The sequence below is a fragment of the Prionailurus bengalensis genome, chromosome B2 (assembly GCF_016509475.1).
Source record: "Prionailurus bengalensis isolate Pbe53 chromosome B2, Fcat_Pben_1.1_paternal_pri, whole genome shotgun sequence".
Lineage (NCBI taxonomy): Eukaryota > Metazoa > Chordata > Mammalia > Carnivora > Felidae > Prionailurus > Prionailurus bengalensis.
Window position 1 is genome coordinate 94,538,959 of NC_057349.1, and position 23,020 is coordinate 94,561,978.

The following is a 23,020-nucleotide window of genomic DNA, read 5'->3' on the forward strand; positions in this document are numbered from 1 at the left end:
AGAGAGACAGAGCATGAACGGGGGAGGGGCAGAGAGAGAGGGAGACACAGAATAGGAAACAGGCTCCAGGCTCCGAGCCATCGGCCCAGAGCCTGATGCGGGGCTCAAACTCACGGACCGCGAGATGGTGACCTGGCTGAAGTCGGACACTTAACCGACTGCGCCACCCAGGCGCCCCAGTTGTATTTTATTTTTAATGATTATTTATTTATTTTGAGTGAGAGAAAGAGCTCAAGCAGGGGAGGGGGAGAGGGAGAGGGAGAGAGAGAATCCCAAGTAGGCTCTGCACTGTCAGCACAGAGCCTAATGCGGGGCTGGAACCCACAAACCATGAGATCATGACCTGAGCCGAAACCAAGAGTCAGATGCTTAACTGACTGAGCCACTCAGGCACCCTGAAAAATAATTTTAATGAACATTTTAACTTGCCTATAACTCAGAATAACTATTTTCCTTAAAAGTACTTGTCCATATACTTTTTACATTGTTATAATTACTTTTTTTTAATATTCTGAACTTAAAAAAATATTTTCTTAATATACCATCAGACACTTTACTCTGTGTTTTTACCTTGTTTGAAGAGGATCATTTCAATAGTTATCTTTGAGGCCATCCATTTTCTCAGAAAGGGAAAAGCAGTAATATATATAGGAAATAACAGACATTTGGGAGAAAAAGTTAACAAGCATCTGTTACTGATGAAATGGAGTAAAGGAAGAGAAGAATAAAAAATTTTGAATCCCTGAAACTGACAAAATCAAACTATATCTATATGCATAGGTTCTCAGTTGGATGATGTATTATAATAAAATAACAAAAGTTTGTAACGCCCACCAACACTATTTCTACAAGATATCCTGAAAGTTGCAAAATATACCTGATTGTTAAAATGACAGGGTATTTTTAGGTTGAAAGTTTTGTCATGTGTTGACAGTGCTAGAAAATGAGGCATGCCTGGCTGGCTCAGTCACTAGAGCATGCAACTCTTGATCTTGGGTTGTAATTTTGAGCCCCATGTTGGGTGTAGAGATTACTTAAAAAGAAAATCTTAGAAGAGTTAAAAAAAAAAAAAAAGAAGAGAATGAGGGTAGAATTTGCTAGTGGTAAGATGTTCATGCTCATACGGAAATCACAATTTATAATCTGGATACGGCTGGCTTCACATCCTCTAAAAATTAGTCTGAATTAGAGAAGGCTGATACTTCTGGGTTTAAGATGCCTGGCATCCCCGTTAGTGCTGGTGTTGCATCAGAAGGACCACTAGCCTTTCATCCTTAATTTATTCCCTTGTGCCTATTTGATAAGGTTGTCTTCTTTAAATGCTTTTGAAAATACTGTCTTATTTATACACCATAATAAACTAAGAAGAGAAAGGTTCTATTATTGGAGAACCCTGATGGTTGAAAGATTTTTTAAACCTTTTATACTGTAAAATTTTTTTTTTAATTTTTTTTTTCAACGTTTATTTATTTTTGGGACAGAGAGAGACAGAGCATGAACGGGTGAGGGGTAGAGAGAGAGGGAGACACAGAATCGGAAACAGGCTCCAGGCTCTGAGCCATCAGCCCAGAGCCTGACGCGGGGCTCGAACTCACGGACCGCGGGATCGTGACCTGGCTGAAGTCGGACGCTTAACCGACTGCGCCACCCAGGCACCCCTATACTGTAAAATTTAAGTATCTTTATTATCCACTGAATTTGTTTAACCACATATAGAATAGTTTTAGGTATAATTTATAATATAAGTCAAATCATACTATAGCAGAATATTAAAATTAATATAACTAATTCATAGCCTGTGATTTTAAGAAATGTTTCATGTTATAAAACTCCATAAAAAAAAACACCTAGAAATGCTTGAAGTTCATTGCAGTGGACTTTAAACTAGCATATAATTGAAATCCTAAGAGTACTTTTCAGTCTTAAAGCATAAAGTGCAGCTAAAAAAGAGATGTAAAATTCATCAACATTTTATCATTTTATTTAGATTTTTCAATGCTAAATTTTAACCGGGAACATAATTAATAATGAACATAACCCAAATAATTTATCTTAAGATGCTTTACTTTTTCTAAATTTATTATGAGCATAATAGCTTAATTAACTTAAAATACAGATAGTAATAAAGTTATTATTTGTGACTTAAAAATTTTTGACCTTCACCATTTACACTTAACTGCTTTTTTCTCTCCAGACTTACACCAGCTGTGTCATGTATCAACTACATTTATAAAAAATTAATTTGTTCTTGCTTGTTCATTTCCTCTTAGAATCCAATATCATTAATCATTACTGATGTTGACACTTAAAGTCAATTTTATATATAGATTACCTATTACTTATAAAAGTAATGATGGTTATTTAATGAGTGAAATCTTTTATTCCAAATATATTTTAATTTTATGAAGTACAGTTTATTTACTCCACATCAGAGTTTCAGATATTTAAGTAAAGTGAGTATAGTATGTATAAATTAAATATGTACAGATCTTTTCATATTAACTATTTGTATCATTAATCAGGCTTAAATCACTTATAAAAACTTGTTAGGAAATTGGAAGGCATAGTGCAAAGTAAGAAAATTATTTAAAATGCATAGACAAAAGGTTAATGTCCTTGCAGCATAAAGAAGTCTTGTGAATTAGTAAGAAAAACAAGCATCTTTGTTGAAAATGGGCAAAGGACAGGAACATAGAAATTCACAAAAGTATAAATACAGAAATTAAAGAAATAGAACTTTAAGGCAGTTTAAAGCAAGTTATTATTAATATTATTTTAATAATAATACCTGATGTTGTGGAAGTTGCAGAGAAATAGTCTCCGCTGGCAGAGATATATACTGATACAAGTTTCTACAGTATAATTTGGCAATACACGTCAAAAGCCTGTAAATAGAGATGGATACACACAAAGAGTTTTATCATAGCACTTTTTGTAAAACCAAACAATTGGAAACAACGAAATGTTTATCATTAAGTGATTAGTTAAATTATAAACATCCATGTAGTGTTGCCAATTTTTTTTAAGTGATGTTTTTAAACTTAGATTGTTAAACTGTATTCAGAAGTATCCTTGATTTCCTTGGAATTTCTTTGAGGACCACTGGGAGAGGAGGAGGCTGAGCATAGCTCCATTCTGCTCAACCAGAGCAGCTTTGTATCGTTTTTTTAATATAGAAGTTTCAAATGAGAGTGTGCCTGGAGAAAAGGGTAGGAGGTGGTACAGTTGGCTGCTAAAAACATAGCCTTAACGTGTTCAGTACAATGGCAAACAGTGCAATGGCAGTTATCTTGCCAAATGAAAACTAGTAGAGTATAAAATAATGGGTATAGTTGGGTCTCAATGTTTAAGAAAAATTATATCTCCATCATCTATGCATATGAGAAAAATGGAAGTTTATGATAATAATTGCAACAAAATTGTAAAAAAAGTAGCAACAGTGATAGTTTTCAGGTGATTTTTACCCTTGGTTTTGTTTTGTTTTTTCTTTATTTTTATTTTAGAACAAGATTATGAGGAGCAGGGGAAAGGGACAGAGGGAGAGAGAGAAAGAGAGAGAGAGAATCCTAAGCAGGTTCTCCTCCTAAGCAGGCCCCCCACTCAAGGTGGAGCCCGACTTGGGGCTCAATTCCATAACCCTGGGATCTTGACCTGAGCCAAAATCAAGAGTCGACCACTCAAAGGATTGAGGCAGCCAGGCGCCTCTGCTTTGTTTTGTTTTTTAACTTCCTGTATTTCTTTTTTTTTTTTTAATGTTTATTTTGAGAAAGAGAGAGTGTGTGCAAGTGTACGTGAGCAAGGGAGAGGCAAAGAGAGAGAGGGAGAAAGAGAGAATACCAAACAGGCTCTGCACTGTCAGCACAGAGCCTGACACAGGGCTCTGTCTCACAAACCATGAGATCATAACCTGAGCCCAAACCAAGAGTCAGACACTTAAGCAGCTGAACCACCCCAGCGCCCCTCATTTTCTTTTTAAAACATATTTGCAACAAGTAATTGTTATTATAAGTTAAATTGTGATTCAGGATCCCAGGGTGGGGATCATCAGGTACCCTGGGAGAAGGGTGGAGGACAAGGAGAGGTGGGGTAGAGCCAGTTCACACCTTCCTAGCAAGTGTGCCTTCTGCTGAGAGGTCATCCTAGGCTGACACCTAGAATATGGGGCAGAGGGACTTGCATACATGGTGGTACCATTCACACGTGGAGACATCACCCCCTTTAGCAACCATTGTATTTTCACAGTGGTGGAAGTCCACGAAGTTCTGCCAGCAGTTCCTGGTCTGGTTCTGGTTGGGGAGGCACCTGTCTAAAAGGGTCAGTCCGGTACTTCTTGATGTCTTCTGCCATGGTGCTGACTCCTGGAGACACCACTGAAACAGCTCACAGCTCAATATCTGCCCTCTGTTTTGCTTATTTGTATTTTATAAAATGTACAGGTGCTGTGTGTGATGAGGTAGGAGAAAAGCAATAGTCACTACTTATAAATATTTTTATTTTATTTTTTAAAGTTTATTTTGAGAGAGAAAAAGCGTGAGTGGGAAAGGGATAGAGAGAGAGAGAGAGAGAGAGGGAGGGAGAGAGAGAGAGAATCCCAAGCAGGCTCCATGCTACCAGCACAGAGCCCCATGTGGGGCTCAGACTCCAAACCGTGAGATCATGACCTGAGTTGAAGTCAGACGCTTAACCAACTGAGCCACCCAGGCGCCCCATAAATACTTTTAAAATGCTATCACATTTACATGCAAAGTCCCCTTTTAATGTTGGTGTGGTCTAAGATTTACTACATGCCAACTGCCGTTCTAAGCAGTTGACGTACATTAACTCATCTGATTATTATAACAACCCTATTTAGGTATTATTAATATATACGGAGAGCTTAAATAATGTGACCAAAGTCATGTTGCTGATTCAGTCTACCTTGATGTATGTATCACCTCTTGTTTTCAAAGAATTCCATCTTATTAAACCCCAGCTCATATTACTAATTCCCATAGATTTCAGAAATAGTTTATAAGTGGTAGATGTAACAACATACATAGGTATATTGACATGTTTGTATATATTTTGCATTTTGTTGGTATTTCCAATTTTTTTTTTTTATCTCATCTTATTGGTAGCCTTTGACTTGCTGTTACTTCACTCATTGCCACCATCATATGCAGACAGGAAACAAGAGGATCTTCTAAGTTGATCAGATGCTCATCCTTATTAAAACATTTTAGAAACCTGTCTGTGGTAGCCCTGGTCCTGAGTTACTGTGTTTGTTTTTAAGCAAGCTGAGCCCCACGCACATAAGATTATGTATAGTATCTATGTGCTCTGCCTCTGGAAAACATATAAGTCATTTGCCCTTGGAACATACACAAATCACAGGTTTTTATACTTGAGGATGGTGTTTCTTTTGGTATTATTTCCTGGTCCAGACTTCTCACTGTCAGCAAGATTTATGCTTGACTTATTTATGGTAGTAACTGATATGTTGAGCTATCCACATATTCTCTTATCTGTGACCCTGTGGGCCTTCACAGAGGTAGGTGGAAAAGCTGGGAGGAAACTGAGTGCATTTAGAAACCAATAATCCCTATATATGTGCTTTTTTTCAACAGCAGATAGTTCATTTACAAAAAATATTGGTTAGGTTTGATCAGTGTCAGAAAAAATTTTTCAGGATTCTAAGAGAAAAGGGACATGTGAAAGAGAAAGGAAGAATTATTAACAAGGGCAATGAAATATGCTGAACAAATGGATGGAGAATACAGGAGAAAATAAGTATAAGGAAGTATACTAATGAAAATATAGAAATTAAAACAGCATTACTGAATGATGGCCTAATGACCTAATTAGGGAAATACTATAATATCCCTATGAATAAAATTATCCCCTTTCCACATTTTTGATATTAAAATAATCCATATCTCTAACTGGAAGACAGTTTTGTAGACAAGTATTTAAATATTAGAATATCTATATATAGCACATAAATCCATATGTTGTCATAAATTAATGAAACCCTTTCCTAAAACTACATGTGTTTCTTTTCTTTTTGGTTATTTGGTACAATTTGTAGTAATGTAAAAATTATTTTTTATAATAATAGGTGTAGGTGGGACTTTGCCTTACATGTATCCAGTGATTTATCCAGTGAAACAATTAGAGCTGAGTTGTGGAACTTGTTTCATGCCTGGAAAGATCCCCTGGGGCTTTGTGACCCTTCTGTGATCATTGGAGCAGGCTGGGCACTTGAAGAGATTCTCTGATTTTTTTTTTAGAGGACAAGGGTTTGTTCATTCTTTGCCCAACCTTGCACTAGCCATGAAGGTTTTCTCCCCTGGCATATAATATCCTGCTCTCTGATACATAGATTGGAAGATGAAGGTGGTCATGGAGTTAAAAAAAAACATTTCAAAATAATGTGATATGTCGGAGTCATTACTCTATGCTAGTTATTTTACATTAATATGACTGAACGGTAGAGAGATGTAATCTATTTCCACACCTTCTTTGCAAAGTACTTCTCAGATCTTTATGATATAACTCTAAGACTGTGTATCCAAGATGGTAGTCACTAGCCTGTGTGGCTATTGAAATTTAAATTAATAAAAATTAAATAAAATATTTGGTTCCTCAGTTGCACTAACAGTAATGTAAGTGCTCATTATTTGCGTGTGGCTACTTAGTAGCTACCATTGTAGACAGTTCAAATGTAGAACATTTCTATCATTGCATAAAATTGTATTGTTCTGTACTCCTCTACAGGAGATGTATATGTCTTTTGAGGAGGTCATTGATGTTTTATACATGTCTTTTAAAGTGTAAGTTTATTGAAGAGAAAGAACTGTATTTTTTTTCAAGTTGGTCAGAGGTTGTTCTTACAACTTTGACAATACGTTACAATGACAGTAGATTTGCAAATTAGCTAACTTTACTGTGAGGAAAGCTTCATTCAGGTTAATCAGTAATAGAGATTTACTGTCTTAATCTGTAAAAAACTTTTAAGTTGGGCTTCTGGGAAATAGCATTATGTAGTGAAAAAGAACACTCACTTTCAATATAAGAAACATGATCTTGTCCCAGCTTTGCCACTAACTAGTTGTTAGACTATTTTCCCTCCCAGACTTATTTATTTTATAACTGGAAATATATTTTACAGCTGCAGATTTTATAACTGGAAATTTATAATTGGAAATACTTTTTTTTTTTAATTAAGTGAGGTCTGTGCCCAGTGTGGGGCTTGAACTCATGACCCCGAAATCAAGAGTTGCGTGTTCTACCGACTGAGCCATCCAGATGCCCCTGGAAATACCTTTTGATCCCCTTCATTCATTTCACCCATCCCTTCCCCTGCCTTTGGGAACTATTAGTCTGTTCTCTGTATCTGTGAGCTTAGAGTTTTGTTTGTTTTTAAGATTCCATAGATAAGTGAGATTATATTTGTCTTTTATTATCTGACTTCTTTTACTTAGCATAATGCCCTCAGGGTCCATCCATGTTGTTGCAAATGGCAAAATTTCATTCTTTTTTTATAGTTCAGTAATACTCCATTGTGTGTGTACACATTTTCTTTAAACATGCATTTGTCAGTGAACTTAGTTTGTTTCCATATCTTGGCTGTTGTAAATAATGTTGCAGTAAACATGAGGGTGCGTATATATTTTCAGATTAGTGTTTTCATTTTTTTTCTGATAAATACCCAGAAGTAGAATTTCTGGATCATATGGTAGATGTATTTTAAAATTTTTGAGGTACCTCCATACTATTTTCCATAGTGGTTGTAACTATTTACATTCTCCCTAACAGTGTGTAAGGGTTCCCTTTTTTCCACATCCTCACCAAAACTTGTTATCTCTTATCTTTTTGATACAGCCATTCTGACAGATGTGAGGTGATACCTCATTGTTGTATTGATTTGCATTTCCCTGATGATAGGTGATGTTGAGCACCTTTTCATGTATCTGTTGGCCATCTGTATGTCTTCTTGGAAAAATGTCTATTCAGGTCCTCTGTCCATTTTTTAATCAGATTGTTTTTTGCAGTTGAGTTGTGTGAATTCTTTGTATACTTTGGATATTAGCCCCTTACCAGATACATGATTTGTAAATGTTTCCTCCCATTCAGTAGATTGCCATTTCATTTTGTTGAAATGGCTTTTTGTTTGTTGTTTGTTTGCTTGTGTTTTTTTTTTTTTTTTTTTTGCTGTGCAGAAGCTTTTTAGTTTGATGTAGTCTCATTTGTTTATTTTTACTTTGGTGGTCTTAAGACTTTGGGCATTTAATTATCCAAAGTTTATTTGGGATTCAATTTCTTCATCTCTAAGTTGCAGATTTAAATAAAATATTTTTAAAAGTCTCTTGTTGTAATAGTTAATTATGAGTACTTTGTTTTCTCAGATACAACTTTTATAAAAGACCTATGGTTTTGAATGGAAGAGATAAAGAAAAGGAAAAAAAAAAGCGTGATGAAGCTGCTAAGAGAGTCCTGCCCTTATTCAGAATTATTTTAAGACAGAGCATTTAGCTGTAGATATCACTAAACCGCTACCCAGGAATATGAGAAAGATTCTGTTGGTCTTAAGTTGTAATAGCCTATCATAAATATTGCTTTCATCATGTTCATTCCTTCTGCATAAAAACCATGACTAGCTTTGGAGTCACACAGATCTGAATTTAGATAACATTTCTCCGATTACTAGTTGGGTGGCATTGAGTGAGTTATGTAACCTGTCTGCCACAGTTTCCTATTGGATGGATGAAATGATGTGTTATCTTTTAAGAGCTTGCAGCCAATTCAGAGGGATAAACACCTTATTACAGTCATGGTGGGAAAATTTATTATAGACATATACCACGTATCATAAAAACAGAAAAGGACATTATTTAACTGAGACCTGGCCATGGTAGAGAAGGTAGAGAAGAGAGTAGTAGAAGGGTGTTCTAGGGGGAGTAGTATGCTCAGAGACCACCTAGTATTTGAGGTCTACAGCTAAAGCACAGAGAAGGAGTAGAAGAGGATGGTAAGAATTAAGCTTGGGAATATAGGCAAGGCCAGCAAATGAAGGATTCAGAGTTTAAACTTCATGCTGAGCACTGTGGGATCACACTGAAACTTTGAAGCCTGTATTTATGAGAAGGGAAATATGAACATATGGGGAGAGAAGGAGCAAATCTACTTTTGGATGTTCACTCTAGTGGGAATGTGGAGAATTGATTAAAAGCAAAGAGACCCATAGGAAGCTATTTTTTTCCAGTTTAGGTGAGAAACGATGAAGAATTGTATTAGGAAAATGGAAGGAAGGGAACAGATTCTATACGTGTTAAGGAAGTAAAGTCAGTATTAATTGGTTACTGGTTGATGTGGGTTTGAGGAAGATGGAGGTTTCTGTCTTACGTAACAGAATGGATGATGGTGACTTTTCATTGGGTAGGGAATACATTAGGAAGAACTGACTAGTGAGATAATATACTGTATTTAAGGGACTACACCCCTAAGCCAAACTGCCTGGTTTTAAGTCCTGGCTTTCCCATTTACTAGCTTTGTGGCCATGGGTGTGTTACTTAGTCTCTTGTGTTTTCATTTCTTTTATTAGCTTCGTTAAAAAATTGCTATTGAAGTATAGCTGACATGCATTGTTGTATTTCAAGTGTACAACATAGTGATTCAACAATTTTTTAAAAATTTTTTTTCATGTTTATTTATTTTTGACAGAGACAGAGCATGAGCAGGGGAGGGGCAGAGAGAGAGGGAGACACAGAATCTGAAGCGGGCTCCAGGCTCCGAGCTGTCAGCACAGAGCCTGACGCGGGGCTCAAACTCACAGACCAAGAGATCATGACCTGAGCCGAAGTTGGACGCTCAACCGACTGAGCCATCCAGGCGCCCCTCAACAATTTTTTTAATGTTTACTTATTTTGAGAGAGAGAGAGAGAGAGAGAGAGAGAGAGAGAGAGAGAGAGAGAAAGTACAAGTGGGGGAGGGGCAGAGAGAGAGGGAGAAAGAGAGAATCCCAAGCAGGCTGCACATTCTGCACAGAGCCCAGCACAACGCTGTATCTCACAACCCTGGGATCATAACCTGAGCCAAAATCAAGAGTCTGACGCTTATAAGCCACCCAGGTGCCCTGTGTTTTGACAATTCCATACATAATTCAGTGCTCACCACAGTAAATATAGTCACCATACAACATTATTATAATATTATTGACTATATTCTCTGTGCTGTACTTTTCATCTCTGTGACTTATTTATTGAATAACTAGAAGTTGGTATCTTTAACCCCCTTCACCTACTTCATTAGTTTCACTTACACATGAGTTAATGGGTGTAAAATGCTTAGAATAACTTCTGGCATGTAAGCACTGTATGTGTTTACTGTTAGTAGTAGAAGATATGGCTCAGTTCGCTTTTAGACATAATGAAGAAGAGTTGTATATGAAAATATGTAGGATGCAGTTAGATATATGAGACTAGAGCCTAGTAGAGAAGTCTGGGCTGGAGATAACATAAGGGAAGTTATATAAGTAGTAGTTGAAACTAAGGGAATATAGAAAATATCCCAGGGAAAACAGGTGCAGTGAAAAGGCCAAAATGGGACATTACGGAACATCAATAATTTAAAAAATAAGGAAGACAAGCTTATGGATGTAACTGAGTGGGGAGTGAATAGAGGCATAAAGAAGAATATTAGGCTTAGGGTCCCAGATGCCAAGAGCAGTGTGGGAGTGTTTAATGTCAAGTGTTATAAAGCTGATAAATATTATAAGATTGAAGAGTCCACTGGATTTGCACCAAAGAAGGTCAAAGGGTGACCTTAGAACACTTCTTTAAAATTTAGTACGAAGGTCACTTTACCAAGGACTAAGGAATAAATGGATCAGGAGGCAATAGAAATAGTGAGTTTAGATCGCGCTCTCTCTCTCTCTCTCTCTCTCTTTCTTTGATTCTGTTTTTTAAGTTTAGTTTTATTAAAGTAATAGTTTAAAAAAAACAAATAGTTCCATAAGGCTTAGAAGGAAAAAAAGAAAAGCAAACCTGTGCCCCTTTCTTCCTATCTCTTTCTTTTTTATATTTGGAAGCCAAAATAAAATTGTCTAGCTTTTTTTTTATAGTATTTACTGCTGCATTCATAAACTACTAGGTATTTGCCCAAAGAATATAAAAATACTAATTCAAAGGCATACACGTACCCTGATGTTTATAGTAATATTATCTACAACAGCCAAACAATGGAAACAACCCAAGTGTCCATCGACTAATGAATGTGTAAAGAGGATATGGTTTATATATACAGTGTAATATTACTGAGCTGTAAAAAAGAATGAGATCTTGCCATTTGCAACAACATGGATGGAGCAAGAGTATTATGATAAGTGAAATAAGTCAGAAAGACAGATACTGTATGATTTCATTCATGTGTAGAATTTAAACAAAGCAAATGGGAAAAGGGAAAAAAGAGAGAAAGAGGCAAACCAAGAAACAGATTCTTAACTAATAGAGAACAAATGGATGATTATCAGGGGGGAGGATGATGGGGGGGGGGAGTTAAATAGGTGATGGGGATTAAGGAGTATATCTATTGTGATGAGCACAGGGTGATGTATGGAAGTCTTCAATTACTATAGTATTCCCCTGAAACCAATATAACACTGTATGTTAACTAACTGGAATTAAAATAAAAAACTTTAAGGGCACCTGGGTGGCTCAGTCAGTTAGGTGTCTAACTCTTGATTTTGGCTCAGATCATGATCTCACAGTTCCTGGAATCAAGCCCCGAGTCGGGCTGCTTGGGTTTCTCTCTCTCCTTCCCTTTCTGCCCCTCCCTTACTCATTCCCGCTCTCTCTCTCTCGCTTTCTCTTTCAAAATAAAATTTAAAAAACTTTAAAAACTAAAAAAAAATAAAATAAAATAAAAATTTGTATCTTTTACATCACCTCTTTTCCTTTTTTCTTCCTTTTTTAAATTTAAATTTTAGTTGACATACAGTACAATATTGGTTTCAGGAGTAGAATTCAGTGATTCAATCACTTACATACAACACCCAGTGCTCACAAGTGCCCTCCTTAGTACCCATCACCCATCTAGCCCATCTCCCACCCACCTCCCTCCGTCAATCCATAGTTTGCTTTCTTTTTTTTATTATTACTTAATTTTTTTTAATGTTTGTTTATTTTTGAGAAGGACAGAGACAGGTTAGGGGCAGAGAGAGAGGGAGACACAGAATCTGAAGCAGGCTCCAGGCTCTGAGCTGTCAGCACAAAGCCCAACGTAGGGCTCGAACTTTTGAGCTGTGAGATGATGACCTGAGCTGACGTCAGATGCTCAACCGACTGAGCCACCCAGGCACCTCTAGTTTGCTTTCTATCAAGAGTCTCTTGTGGTTTGTTTCCCCCTCTCTCTTCCCTTATTCTTAAAAAGAAAGTTCACAATTTTTGGTTAAATTAATATTTGATACTTTATTGTAGCTACACATATGTTTACAGAGGAATGACAGTATATTGTGATTTCTTTAATTTTTTTTAAAACAGCTTTTATAGTTGATAATTGCCTTTTATTTCTTTATTTTTGCTTAATTTTCTATGTACGTATTATTAACATGTCTCCAGAATTTCAGCAGTACTGGAAGGTTCCTCAGTAGCTTCAAACATCCCAGAACATCTGCCAAATTCTTTTTTTTTTTTTCTTCCCCTTGATGGATCTCTCCTAGAGCTTACCACAGTGTTGGTCTAGTGTAAACCTCTGTTGTTCTGTACAGGCCTGCTGGAGAACTATTGTACCCATGCATTCCTTTACTCTCATCTTGGGAATTTTCTTTCCTTCTTTACTATTTCTGGATCTCATATCTTCATCTTTCTTGGTTCTCCCTGTTTTGATGGAGTACCTTCTTAAATGCTTCTTATAAATGCTTCTTAAGAAAGGGGGTACTAAGGAGATAAAGTTTTCAAGACTCTGGGATAGTTTGGCTAGATATACAATTCATATAGAAATGCTTTCTCAGGGGCGCCTGGGTGGCTCAGTCAGTTAGGTGTCCGACTTCGGCTCAGGTCATGATCTCCAGTTCGTGGGTTTGAGCCCCGTGTTGGGCTCTGTGCTCACAGCTTGGAGCCTGGAGCCTGCTTTGGGTTCTGTGTCTCCCTCTTTCTCTGTGCCTGCCCTGCTCACACTCTGTCTCTCTCTCAAAAATAAATATTAGAAAAAAAAAAAACAAAAAAAATGCTTTTTCATCGGATTTGAAAATATTTTTTTTCTATTATCTTCCAGTGTTCATTGTTCCTGTTGAAAAGTCAGATTCTGTCTTGATTCTTACTTCTTTTTATAAAAGTCCGCCTGTTTTTCTTTCTCCTCAGAAGCTTTTAGGTAGGTCCCTTTCCCCCACCAAACTTCAGTTGTTCTGAGGCTTTACAGTGATGTGTGATGGTTTTTAAAGTAATTTTTTAAATGAGTTGATCTTTTCAATGTGAAAATTTGTGTCCTCTTCTTGGAACTGTTCTCAATAAAGATAGTCTTTTCCTTTCTTAATTCTTTCTTTCTTTAACTCCTACTAGTGGATGCTGTATTTTATTTTAAGCCTTCCACTTTTATTATTACCATTTTTACCTTTGTGCTCTTTTTGGAATTTGCAATCAATTTTCTAACACTCCTATTGAATTTTTTCTAATACTGTATTCAATTTTGAAGAGCTCTTTCTTGTTTTCAGGAGAATCCAAAGTGGTTTTATGGATGCAGTATAATCTTTTATGTATCGGAGGATGTTAATTGCAGTTTCTAATGATTTCTTCTCTCTACAACATCTTATTTCCTCAAGGCTCTTTTTTGTTTGCTTGTTTTGGCTCTTTTCTTCAGTGTGGAAGTTTCTGGTGATTTTTGGCTGCCCATTTTTAAGAGAGACTGAGATGTTTTGTTATGTGACAGTTTTACTAACTAGGGTTTGCCATCCAGCATAATTTTCCTTCCACATACCAACCTGTAAGAAAATGCCAGATATTTTAAGTGTTGGGTATGGCCACAACTCACTTCTAGATTCTTTTTGTCTGTTCCACCCAGGACATTTTAGGTTCTGTTTTGGCAAAAACAATCTGAAATTTTCAGCAGCATACACAGGGGAAGTTTTCTCTCTCTCAGACTACATGTACAATGTGGTCCACAGTGCCTTCTGCTCATGATCCTCATATCAGGACTCAGACAAATGGAGGCTCCCTTATGAAACTTGCTTGTAGAATTGTTGAGGCAGGAAAAGAGAATAGGGCAGATTGTGTACTATCTCTAAAAGCTTCTACAAAAAAGTGTCCATGCCATTGATACTCACATTTTCGTTTGCCAAGGCAAGTCACGTGGCAATGCCTAATTTAAAATGCAGAGTAAAGTGCAGGCCTACCATTTGCCTTGGAGGAGAGGGAAACCAGAATATTTGTAGCATCTGTAATGGTGACCACAGTGGCATTCCACTTATGCGTGTTCTATAATTCCTTTATCCTCTTGCTATTTTATAATATTTGTATCTTCCAAGAATGAGATGTCTAAGTGCCCTTACAGCTACAACACCTATGGCTGTATGACCTAAACACTGCCACTCACCCCTCACAAGTTGTTGAAAATTACTATGTTCGATAAGCATAGTGAAAATAAAAACAATATTCCATAAAAGATGGGAGCTGGTTTTATCCATAGCAGTTTCTTTTTTACAAAAAGTCTCAATAGCTTGACAGAATTCTAAGACATTTTTGTTTCTGTGTTGAATCACTGGCAATATTTAAAAAGTACTTGCATACTTGAATTTATAAATGTCTAATTAGGAGGTTTTAGATGGCCAGATACCTCCGCTCTCTTAAATGGTATTCTTGGTTGAAAATGAACATGCATATTTTTAAATATATCTTAAAGGTTTTTTTAAGTTATTCTATGTTGTCATTAAAAAAATACTTCAAAAAGTCAGTACCCTTTTGTCAGATAAAATTTCAGTTACACTTACAGGTGCCTGGGTGGCTCAGTTGGTTAAGTGGCCAACTCTTGATTTGGGCTCAGGTCTTGATTTCACAGTTGTGAGATGGGGCCACATGTTGGGTTCCACACTTAGCATGGAGCCCGCTTGGGATTCTTTCTCTCTCTCTCTCTCTCTCTCTCTCTCTCTCTCTCTCTCTTTCTGTCTGTGTGTCTGTCTCTCTCTCTCTCCCTCTCCCGTTCACGTGCTCTGTCTCTCAAATAAAATAAAATAATTCAGTTTCATTTCTTTTATTTTGTGCTTTATGTTCATTAATTTTAGTTTTATTGTTGACATTAATTTTGTAAGCCTAATAACACTATAAAAACTGTGTTGCTAAATCTAAACTTTTTCTCTGTCCATACCTCTTTTCCTTCATATTCAATTTAGTAGGTTAATTTAATTTAACTTTTTAGAATTTATTTTGAGAGAACAAGCAAGTGGGGGAGTGGCAGGGAGAGAGGGAGAGAGAGAATCCCAAGCAGGCTCTGTGCTGTGAGCACAGAGCTGGATGCAGGGCTAGAATTGATGAACCACGAGATCCATGACCTTAGTCGAACTTAGACCTTCACTGACTGAGCCACCCAGGCAACCCTAGTAGGTTAATTTTAAATGATATAATTTTATATTCCTACCCACTAAGTAAATTTTAATTTTAATTCTTTGTATTTGAAAGTGACATTGACTCATGTCAGCAATCATGCAGATACCTTGCTTAATTTCATTATTTGAAATACATGAATGTTTGAAACTTTTTTTTAAATTTATTTATTTGTTTGGGGGGGAGCAGAAAGAGAAGGAGAGAGAGTAAATCCCAAACAGGCTCCACGCTGTCAGTGCAGAACCCACTGGGGGGCTTGAACTCACAGAACTGTGGGATCATGACCTGAGCCAAAACCAGGAGTCAGGCGCTTAGCCGACCTAGCCTCCCACGAGCCCCTGAAACATTTTTATTTTCAAAAAGAACCACAACAGGAAGTAATGCCATAGTATTTGCTTGCTCTTGTATGATGATTTTATGCAGAAGTTTTGGGCTACATAGTAGAAACAAGTGAAGAATTCATTATTGTTAGTATAATGGAACTTGTTTTACCCTGAATTTAATGACTCAGCACATTATCTAAACTGTCCTGCTTTTAGTCAAGAAATGGAAAAGTCTAGGGGCGCCTGGGTGGCTCAGTCAGTTAAGCGACTGACTTCGTCTCTGGTCATCATCTTGTGGTCTGTGAGTTCGAGCCCCATGTCGGGCTCTTTGCTGACAGCTCAGAGTCTGGAGCCTGCTTTTAATTCTGTATCTCCCTCTCTCTCTCTGCCCCTCACCTGCTCATGCTCTGTCTCTCTGTCTCTCTCTCAAAAATAAATAAACATTGAAAAAAATTTTTAAAAATAAAATAAGTGAATGGAAAACTCTAGCTTTAGAGGTAGTTGTTTTCATTTCATACATCTACTGATAATTCAGTGAATGATTCTCAAAGTAGTATAACAAAGCATATTATGTGTTCACTTGTTATTAAAGAACTGATAATTATATTATGTGCCTGGGTCTTGCCACATTTGTGTATGTCACATGTGCCCTAGTAGTAATTGCCCTTGTTTGATTTTTTTTTTTGTAAGTGGCCATGAGCAAGCCTGAATCTTTAATGAAAGAGCAATACAGGACTGTAGTATTGTACTGTAAATCAAAAGCACAGATTTTAATATACACACTGAAAGATACCTGTAGAAATTTCTGAAACCTGCACGTCCACACGTAGGGTAACATGTTAGGGTTTCTGCTGACTTACTTTGCAGTATAATATACATGTTTTATATTACAGATTTTAAGGTACTTTAAAAATATTCTTAAAATAGAAATTTGTATAAATTTCAGAATCCTTGAAGCATTTCTCTGAACTCCAGAGTTCTTTAAATTTGTAAAAAAAAAAAAATCTAGTTTAAGCATCACTCTTTTGTAGGGCTTCAGATGGGGGCAAGCAGCTTTAGTTGTGGAAAGCTGAGTTTTTGGTGATTTTTTTTTTCATTGGATAAAATCAAAAAGATAAGCTTGGAGTCTTTATTATATGTGTGGTATGAGAGGTTCCTAATTTTTTGCTCATTTCTAAAAGGGAAAGTGGGCACACTTCCCATTAGTTCATGTTCCCTGGACTTATCCCCATCACCAATCATTACAACAAAGGTGAATATCATTCTGTTCTCAAAGCTAAATCAGCCCCAAGCAGAAGGTAGAAATTGCCTGGGAGGAAAGGATCAAGTATAACTCTTCAGAAAATACTCTTAAAAGGAGAGCAGGATCTGAATATCAATTGTTGCTTTAGTTTCATGATCTCTGCTCCCATATGTTGTTCTCTAAATCACCTGCCTGCTGCCTAATTCAAGCATCGTCCCAGCATTCCAGAGTATACAGTCTGAAATTAATTCTGCAGATTCTCTTTGTAGATGAATATAAGAACTTTATTCATTTTTCTTAATTCCATTCATGTTCATTTATTACTTCTTATTCAACTCTCTGTCTTTCTGTCTGCTCCTCCACCATTCACCTTTTCCCTCCTTTCCAATTATATAAGTAATATAAAATGTCTGATTGTAAGTCACTAGCACATTTAATTTTTTGAGATTTGTTGGTAATGTCCAATATAGTGCCATATACACATTGGTCTTTACTAGATAGATACTTTTATAAATAATGATAACTTCAATTTCAGTTTATTACTTTTTTAAAAAATGTAAGTATGCCAAGATATCTCTTACCCATAGTGTCTCTCTGTCAAAGATATGTTTTTACAATATTTTTAAATGAAATTTTTGAAACATGCAAAGACGTTGATAGAATTTTAATAGTGAACACCATTATATTCAATATCTAGATTGTATAATAATTTTCCTATGCTTGTTTTTTCACATTACTTTGCCCGGTTCTCTCTCTGTGGATCTATTAATCCACTTTTTTTTGATGCATTTCAAAAGAAGTTACAGATATCAATACACTCCCTCCTTAAATCCTTCAGCATGCATATCATTAACTAGAATTCAATATCTTTTTTTGAGGTAAAATTGATAGATGATGAAATGCACCAATTGTAAGTGCACCTTTCAGTAACTTTAACAATGTCTCCACTTTTGTAATCTGAACCACTCTCAAGACCTTGAATATTATCATTCCAGTAAGATTCCTGCATGTCTCGCCTCAGTCTACACACCTACCCCCACGCAACAACTATTCTAATGTTTTCCTACCATAGGTTAGATTGGTGTGTTCTAGAAATTCAAACAAATGGAATACACGGTTTGTAGTCTTTTTGTATAAAGCTGCTTTCACTCAGTATTGTTGGAAGACAATTTTCCCTAATTCTCTCAGATTGCTGCATGTCTTGTGAGTGAGGCAATGGCTCTCCTTTGTTCTGGGCTACCTTTTCAAGGATGTTTGTATAGCAAACAACCCTGGAACACAGAGATAGTGTTTCCTTGCAGAGTAAAGGGCAAGCATACTTACTGCCCATTATGAAAAATTCAGCTTCCCTAAGGTCAGTGTTCCTCTCTTGTAATGCAACACACTGTGTGTAGGTTTCATTTGACCTTATTCCTATCACCCTGTGGGAATAAGGGCTTGTGGAACCAGCACAAAAAATGCTGATTACCTGTTTCTACTACTGCTCTGAATAATAAACATCCTTTGTCTCTGAGTTTGTAGTACTGTGCTTTCTACCAAAGTCCAGAGGATACTGACTCCAATGCAAATTTGTGGATTTTTTTCTCATACCACCAAACAATTCTCCGATACCAGCTAAGTATTCTATAATTGCACTCATTTCTGACACTATCTGCCTGGAATTGTTATCAGATCCCACAGGTTAAGTACAGATCCCACAGGCTTAGTACAAGACTGCTCCCCATCACCCGCTTCAGACATTACTTGTAAGTCCCACCTTGTCACATGTGCTTCTGACCTAATGGCTATAGATTCGAGGTTCCAACAACCTTCTCCATGGGTTTGAGTAATTTGCTAGAGCTACACACAGAACACAGAGAAACATTTTGTTTACTAGGTCACTGCTTTATTATAAAAGGATATAACCTAGGAACAGCCAGGTGGAAGAGATGCATAAGGCAAGATATGTGGGAAGGGCACAGAGCTCCCATGCCCTTCTAGGCACGTGATTCTGCAGTATCTCCACATGTTTACCAACTTAGAAGTTCTCCAAACCTCACCTTTTTGGTTTTTATGGAAGTTTCATTACAAAAGCTACATTGACTTACAAAACTTACATTGAAGATTGGCAATTAAACTCAATCTCTAGGGGTGCGTCAGTGGCTCAGTCGGTTAAGTGTCTGACTCTGGCTCAGGTTGTGATCTCGCGGTTCATGAGTTTGAGCCCCGCGTCGGCCTCTGTGCTGACAGCTCAGGGCCTGGAGCCTACTTTGGATTCTGCCTCCCTCCTCTTGGAGCTGGGGTTGGGGTGGGGGTTGAGACCCATTATCAACATCCTCTGGTAGAGTGGTATATTTGTCGCAATTGATGAACCGATAATCCATCATAATTACCCCACAGTCCTTTGTTTATATTATGGTTCACTCTTGGTGTTCTGTGGGTTTGGTCAAATGTGTGATGACCTCTATCCGTTGTTATGGTGTCATGTGGACTATTTTCACTGCCCTAAAATTCCTATGTGTTCTACCTACTTCTCTCTCTTCACCCTCTGCTCCACCCAATCCCTGGAAACCACTGATCTCTTTACTATCTCCATAGTTTTAACTTTTATACAAAGTCATATAATTGGAATCATACAATATATAGTATAACTAGAGGTAAGATTATGGATGGTCTCAGTCTACAGTCTGGGAGAGGTATTGTAGAATTTTGAGACAGGAGACTAATAGGCTAAGATTTATTCTGAGAGAATTTGTAGATATGGAAGATGTTATGGAGTAAGGAGGAGACTTGATGCTGAAATGCCAATGAAGAAACAATTACAATTACCCAGGTAGGAGATAGTCAATTATTTTTCTATTATTATGAGTCTGAATTGCCTTATATACTAATTTTGGGAAGGAGTAATGTAAGATAGAGTTAAAAAAGTTATTCTTTAAGAATACCATGAAGAATAGCCAGAACTTAGTGGTCTACTAGAGTAGAATTTTACTGTAAATTTGGAGAAACAATTCACTTATAAATGATACCTATCAAAAATTGTAATAATAGAAGGTGAAATACACCCACATACTAAGAACTGTGAGGAAATAAGCGATAGAATTTATATTACATCAACAAAACATGAGCATACGATAGCTCTAGTTAAAACTGCTGTCCCTTTATTCTCTTAATTGCTATAGTTGACCTGTGTATGCTCCACTTCATCTGATTTGATAATCTGGACTTTCTTGACTGGGGAGCGAAAAAGGAAATGAAATCAAAAGAACTATTTATAATTAGTGAGGAGAAAGCTTGGGGGGGGGGAGGGAAGATTTGAAAATACTAAATAAAGCTTTAAAAACAGTAAATTTTTTTTTGTTATTTTAAGGAGTGTAGGCAGTTGTGAGTTTTCCCCCTTAACTTCTGCATGACATCAGACAGCAATAAAGGTGATGCCAAATTGCAGACTTCCACATGAAGGAATTTGAAGCATCAGATGACTGGTTAAAAACCGTGTTTTCATGTGTCCTATCACTTTCACCATGAATAGTCTCCCTTTGCCTTGAATTTTGAAGTGTTGTTTTTATTTGTTCCATGTAATTGTTTGGTTGTATGTAATTATTCAGCTGCCTTTAGAGTCATGGACTCAGGAGGGGCAAAGACTTTCTGGTCCGGTATTTCCCTAAGTGTGCTTGTCAACTGTAGTCATAAACAAACGGCTCTGAGATCAATTCAGTCGGGAAATTGCTGGGTTAAATAAACACAGTCAAACAAAATTTTTATTTAGGGAGTGGAGAGGAGGGGTATGGAATCTCGGAGACTTTAATATATGCTAATGTGATTCATCTAAGGAGAAACAAGGTAGAGCATTTTACAAACTTATTTGACCACAAAATCCTTTTTTCATGGAGTCTTTCTTGGAACCATTCATTGTTCCTTAGAATACACGTGGGGAAACTCAAATCCCTTAAATTTACGGATAAACAGAAAAGAGATGAAATGGCTCTTTCAAAGCTGTGTAGCTGTTTACTTAAAGAAATGGACTTGACCCAAGGGCTCCCATCGTATTTAGTTTTGCTTCCTTTTGCCCCCAAATTCATAAAAGTCTTTGAAAACTACATGATATTCCAAATTAGACCCATAAAATACACACAAAAGCATTTGAAAACATAAAACTAATGATTTAATTATTTTTAGTTATTTTGAATTGGCACATTGACTTTGATGAAAAGAGATCGAAAAAGCCAATTAATATTTGTAACCAAGGTTACACTTTTGCAATCGGGAAACTTTTTCCCCTCCACAGAAAGCCACTATATTTCAAACTGTAAAAATCTATTTCCTTTCAAATTACAAAAAACAAAAACGTACAATAATGTGTATACCAACAAGCTTTCCCACTTTCCGAAAAAAAGAACTGAAGAAAAGAACCTCCTCTCTATATAAATAAACATGTATGTTTTAAAAACTTCTTTACGTAGGTGGTATTATGGTATTCTTTTGTAACTGGAAGCCTGTTCCTCCCACTGCCCTTCACCCATTTCCCCCCAGCCATCAGTTCTATGTATTTATGAATCTGTTTCTGCTTTGTTTGGTTTTTTAGACTGCACATATAAGTGAAATTATACAGTTTTGTCTTTTCTGTCTGACTTACTTCACTTAGGATAATACCCTCTAGGTCCATCCATGTTGCAGATGGCGAGACATTTAGATCTTTTCATGGCTCAATAATATTATATAGCTACACTCTAATCTGTAAAATTGGTTTCCCATTGGTGGACATTAGGGTAGTTGTAATTTTTTTTTAACAGACAGTGCTGCAGTGAATTTTGATATAGGTCTTCTTCTTTTGTTTTTGAACCTTTGTGTGTGAGTATGTCTGTAGGAGAGTCCTTGAAGTGGAATTAGTGGGTCAAAGAATATGCACATTAAAATTTTTGTAAGTATCACCAAATTGCCTTAAAAAATGGTCTTAGTTTATCTCCCATTGCCAGCATTGCAACAGGAAACCTTAAAATGGTGTAACTTTTATTGAACTTAAAAAAAGATTTCATACTTTGTAATGGCTAATAGTGAATATCTTGCTCTATGAATTTGAAAATCATAGAGAAAATTTATAAAACATTGATAATCATGATCTCTCTTTCTCTCTGTCTCCCTCCCCTGCTCTTTACAGAGCAAATTATTCATGGAAGGATTTAGAAGCCTAAAAGAAGGAGAACCAGTGGAATTCACATTTAAAAAATCTTCCAAAGGCCTTGAATCAATACGGGTAACTGGACCTGGTGGGAGCCCTTGTTTAGGAAGCGAAAGAAGACCCAAAGGGAAGACACTACAAAAAAGAAAACCAAAGGGAGATAGGTAATCATTTTACTTTGTTAGTTTATGAGTTTTGTATTTGGAAAAAAATTCTGAAAATTTATTTGTATTTTCTATGTTATTGGGCTTTATATATTCTAACCAAAGTAAATAAAATGCTATTATTGTGTAGTTGAATAAACTCTATCAGGAATATAGGCTACCTTGCAGTTTGAACTCTCTGTGTGCACTATTTCCACCAGACTGTTCTGAGATCACAAAGGAGGAGTCAAGGTTCCCAACAGATAGTGTTGTCCCTCGGTACATCGTAACACCTCACCTGTTTTCTCAAAGGAAAATACATTTATTGTTTCATTTGTTTTTAAGAGATAACTCATATATAAAAAATATAAAAAAATTGTAAAGAAATCAGGAAAAAAGTCATTTGAAATCCTAACCAGAGGTGGGAATCATAATATATATGCAGTATTTTTGAAACTTGCATTTTTTAAATCACTTAACAGTATATCATGTAGCATTTCCTATCAGTCATAGAAATACCTGCATAAATTCCCACTGTGTGAATGTACCAGAATTTATTTATTTATTATTATTTGTGTATTTAT

The 23,020-nt window shown here is 36.5% G+C and overlaps 1 protein-coding gene across 1 annotated transcript in view; it reads left to right on the forward strand.

Annotated features, from left to right (window-relative positions):
- The window catches only part of LIN28B (lin-28 homolog B), a 118,889-nt gene that overhangs the window by 34,253 nt on the left and 61,616 nt on the right, over positions 1-23,020 (forward strand). Inside the window, exon 4 of the mRNA XM_043593186.1 lies at positions 22,273-22,457. Within this exon, the coding sequence (XP_043449121.1) occupies positions 22,273-22,457 (185 nt within the window). The remainder of the gene's footprint in view (positions 1-22,272; positions 22,458-23,020) is intronic.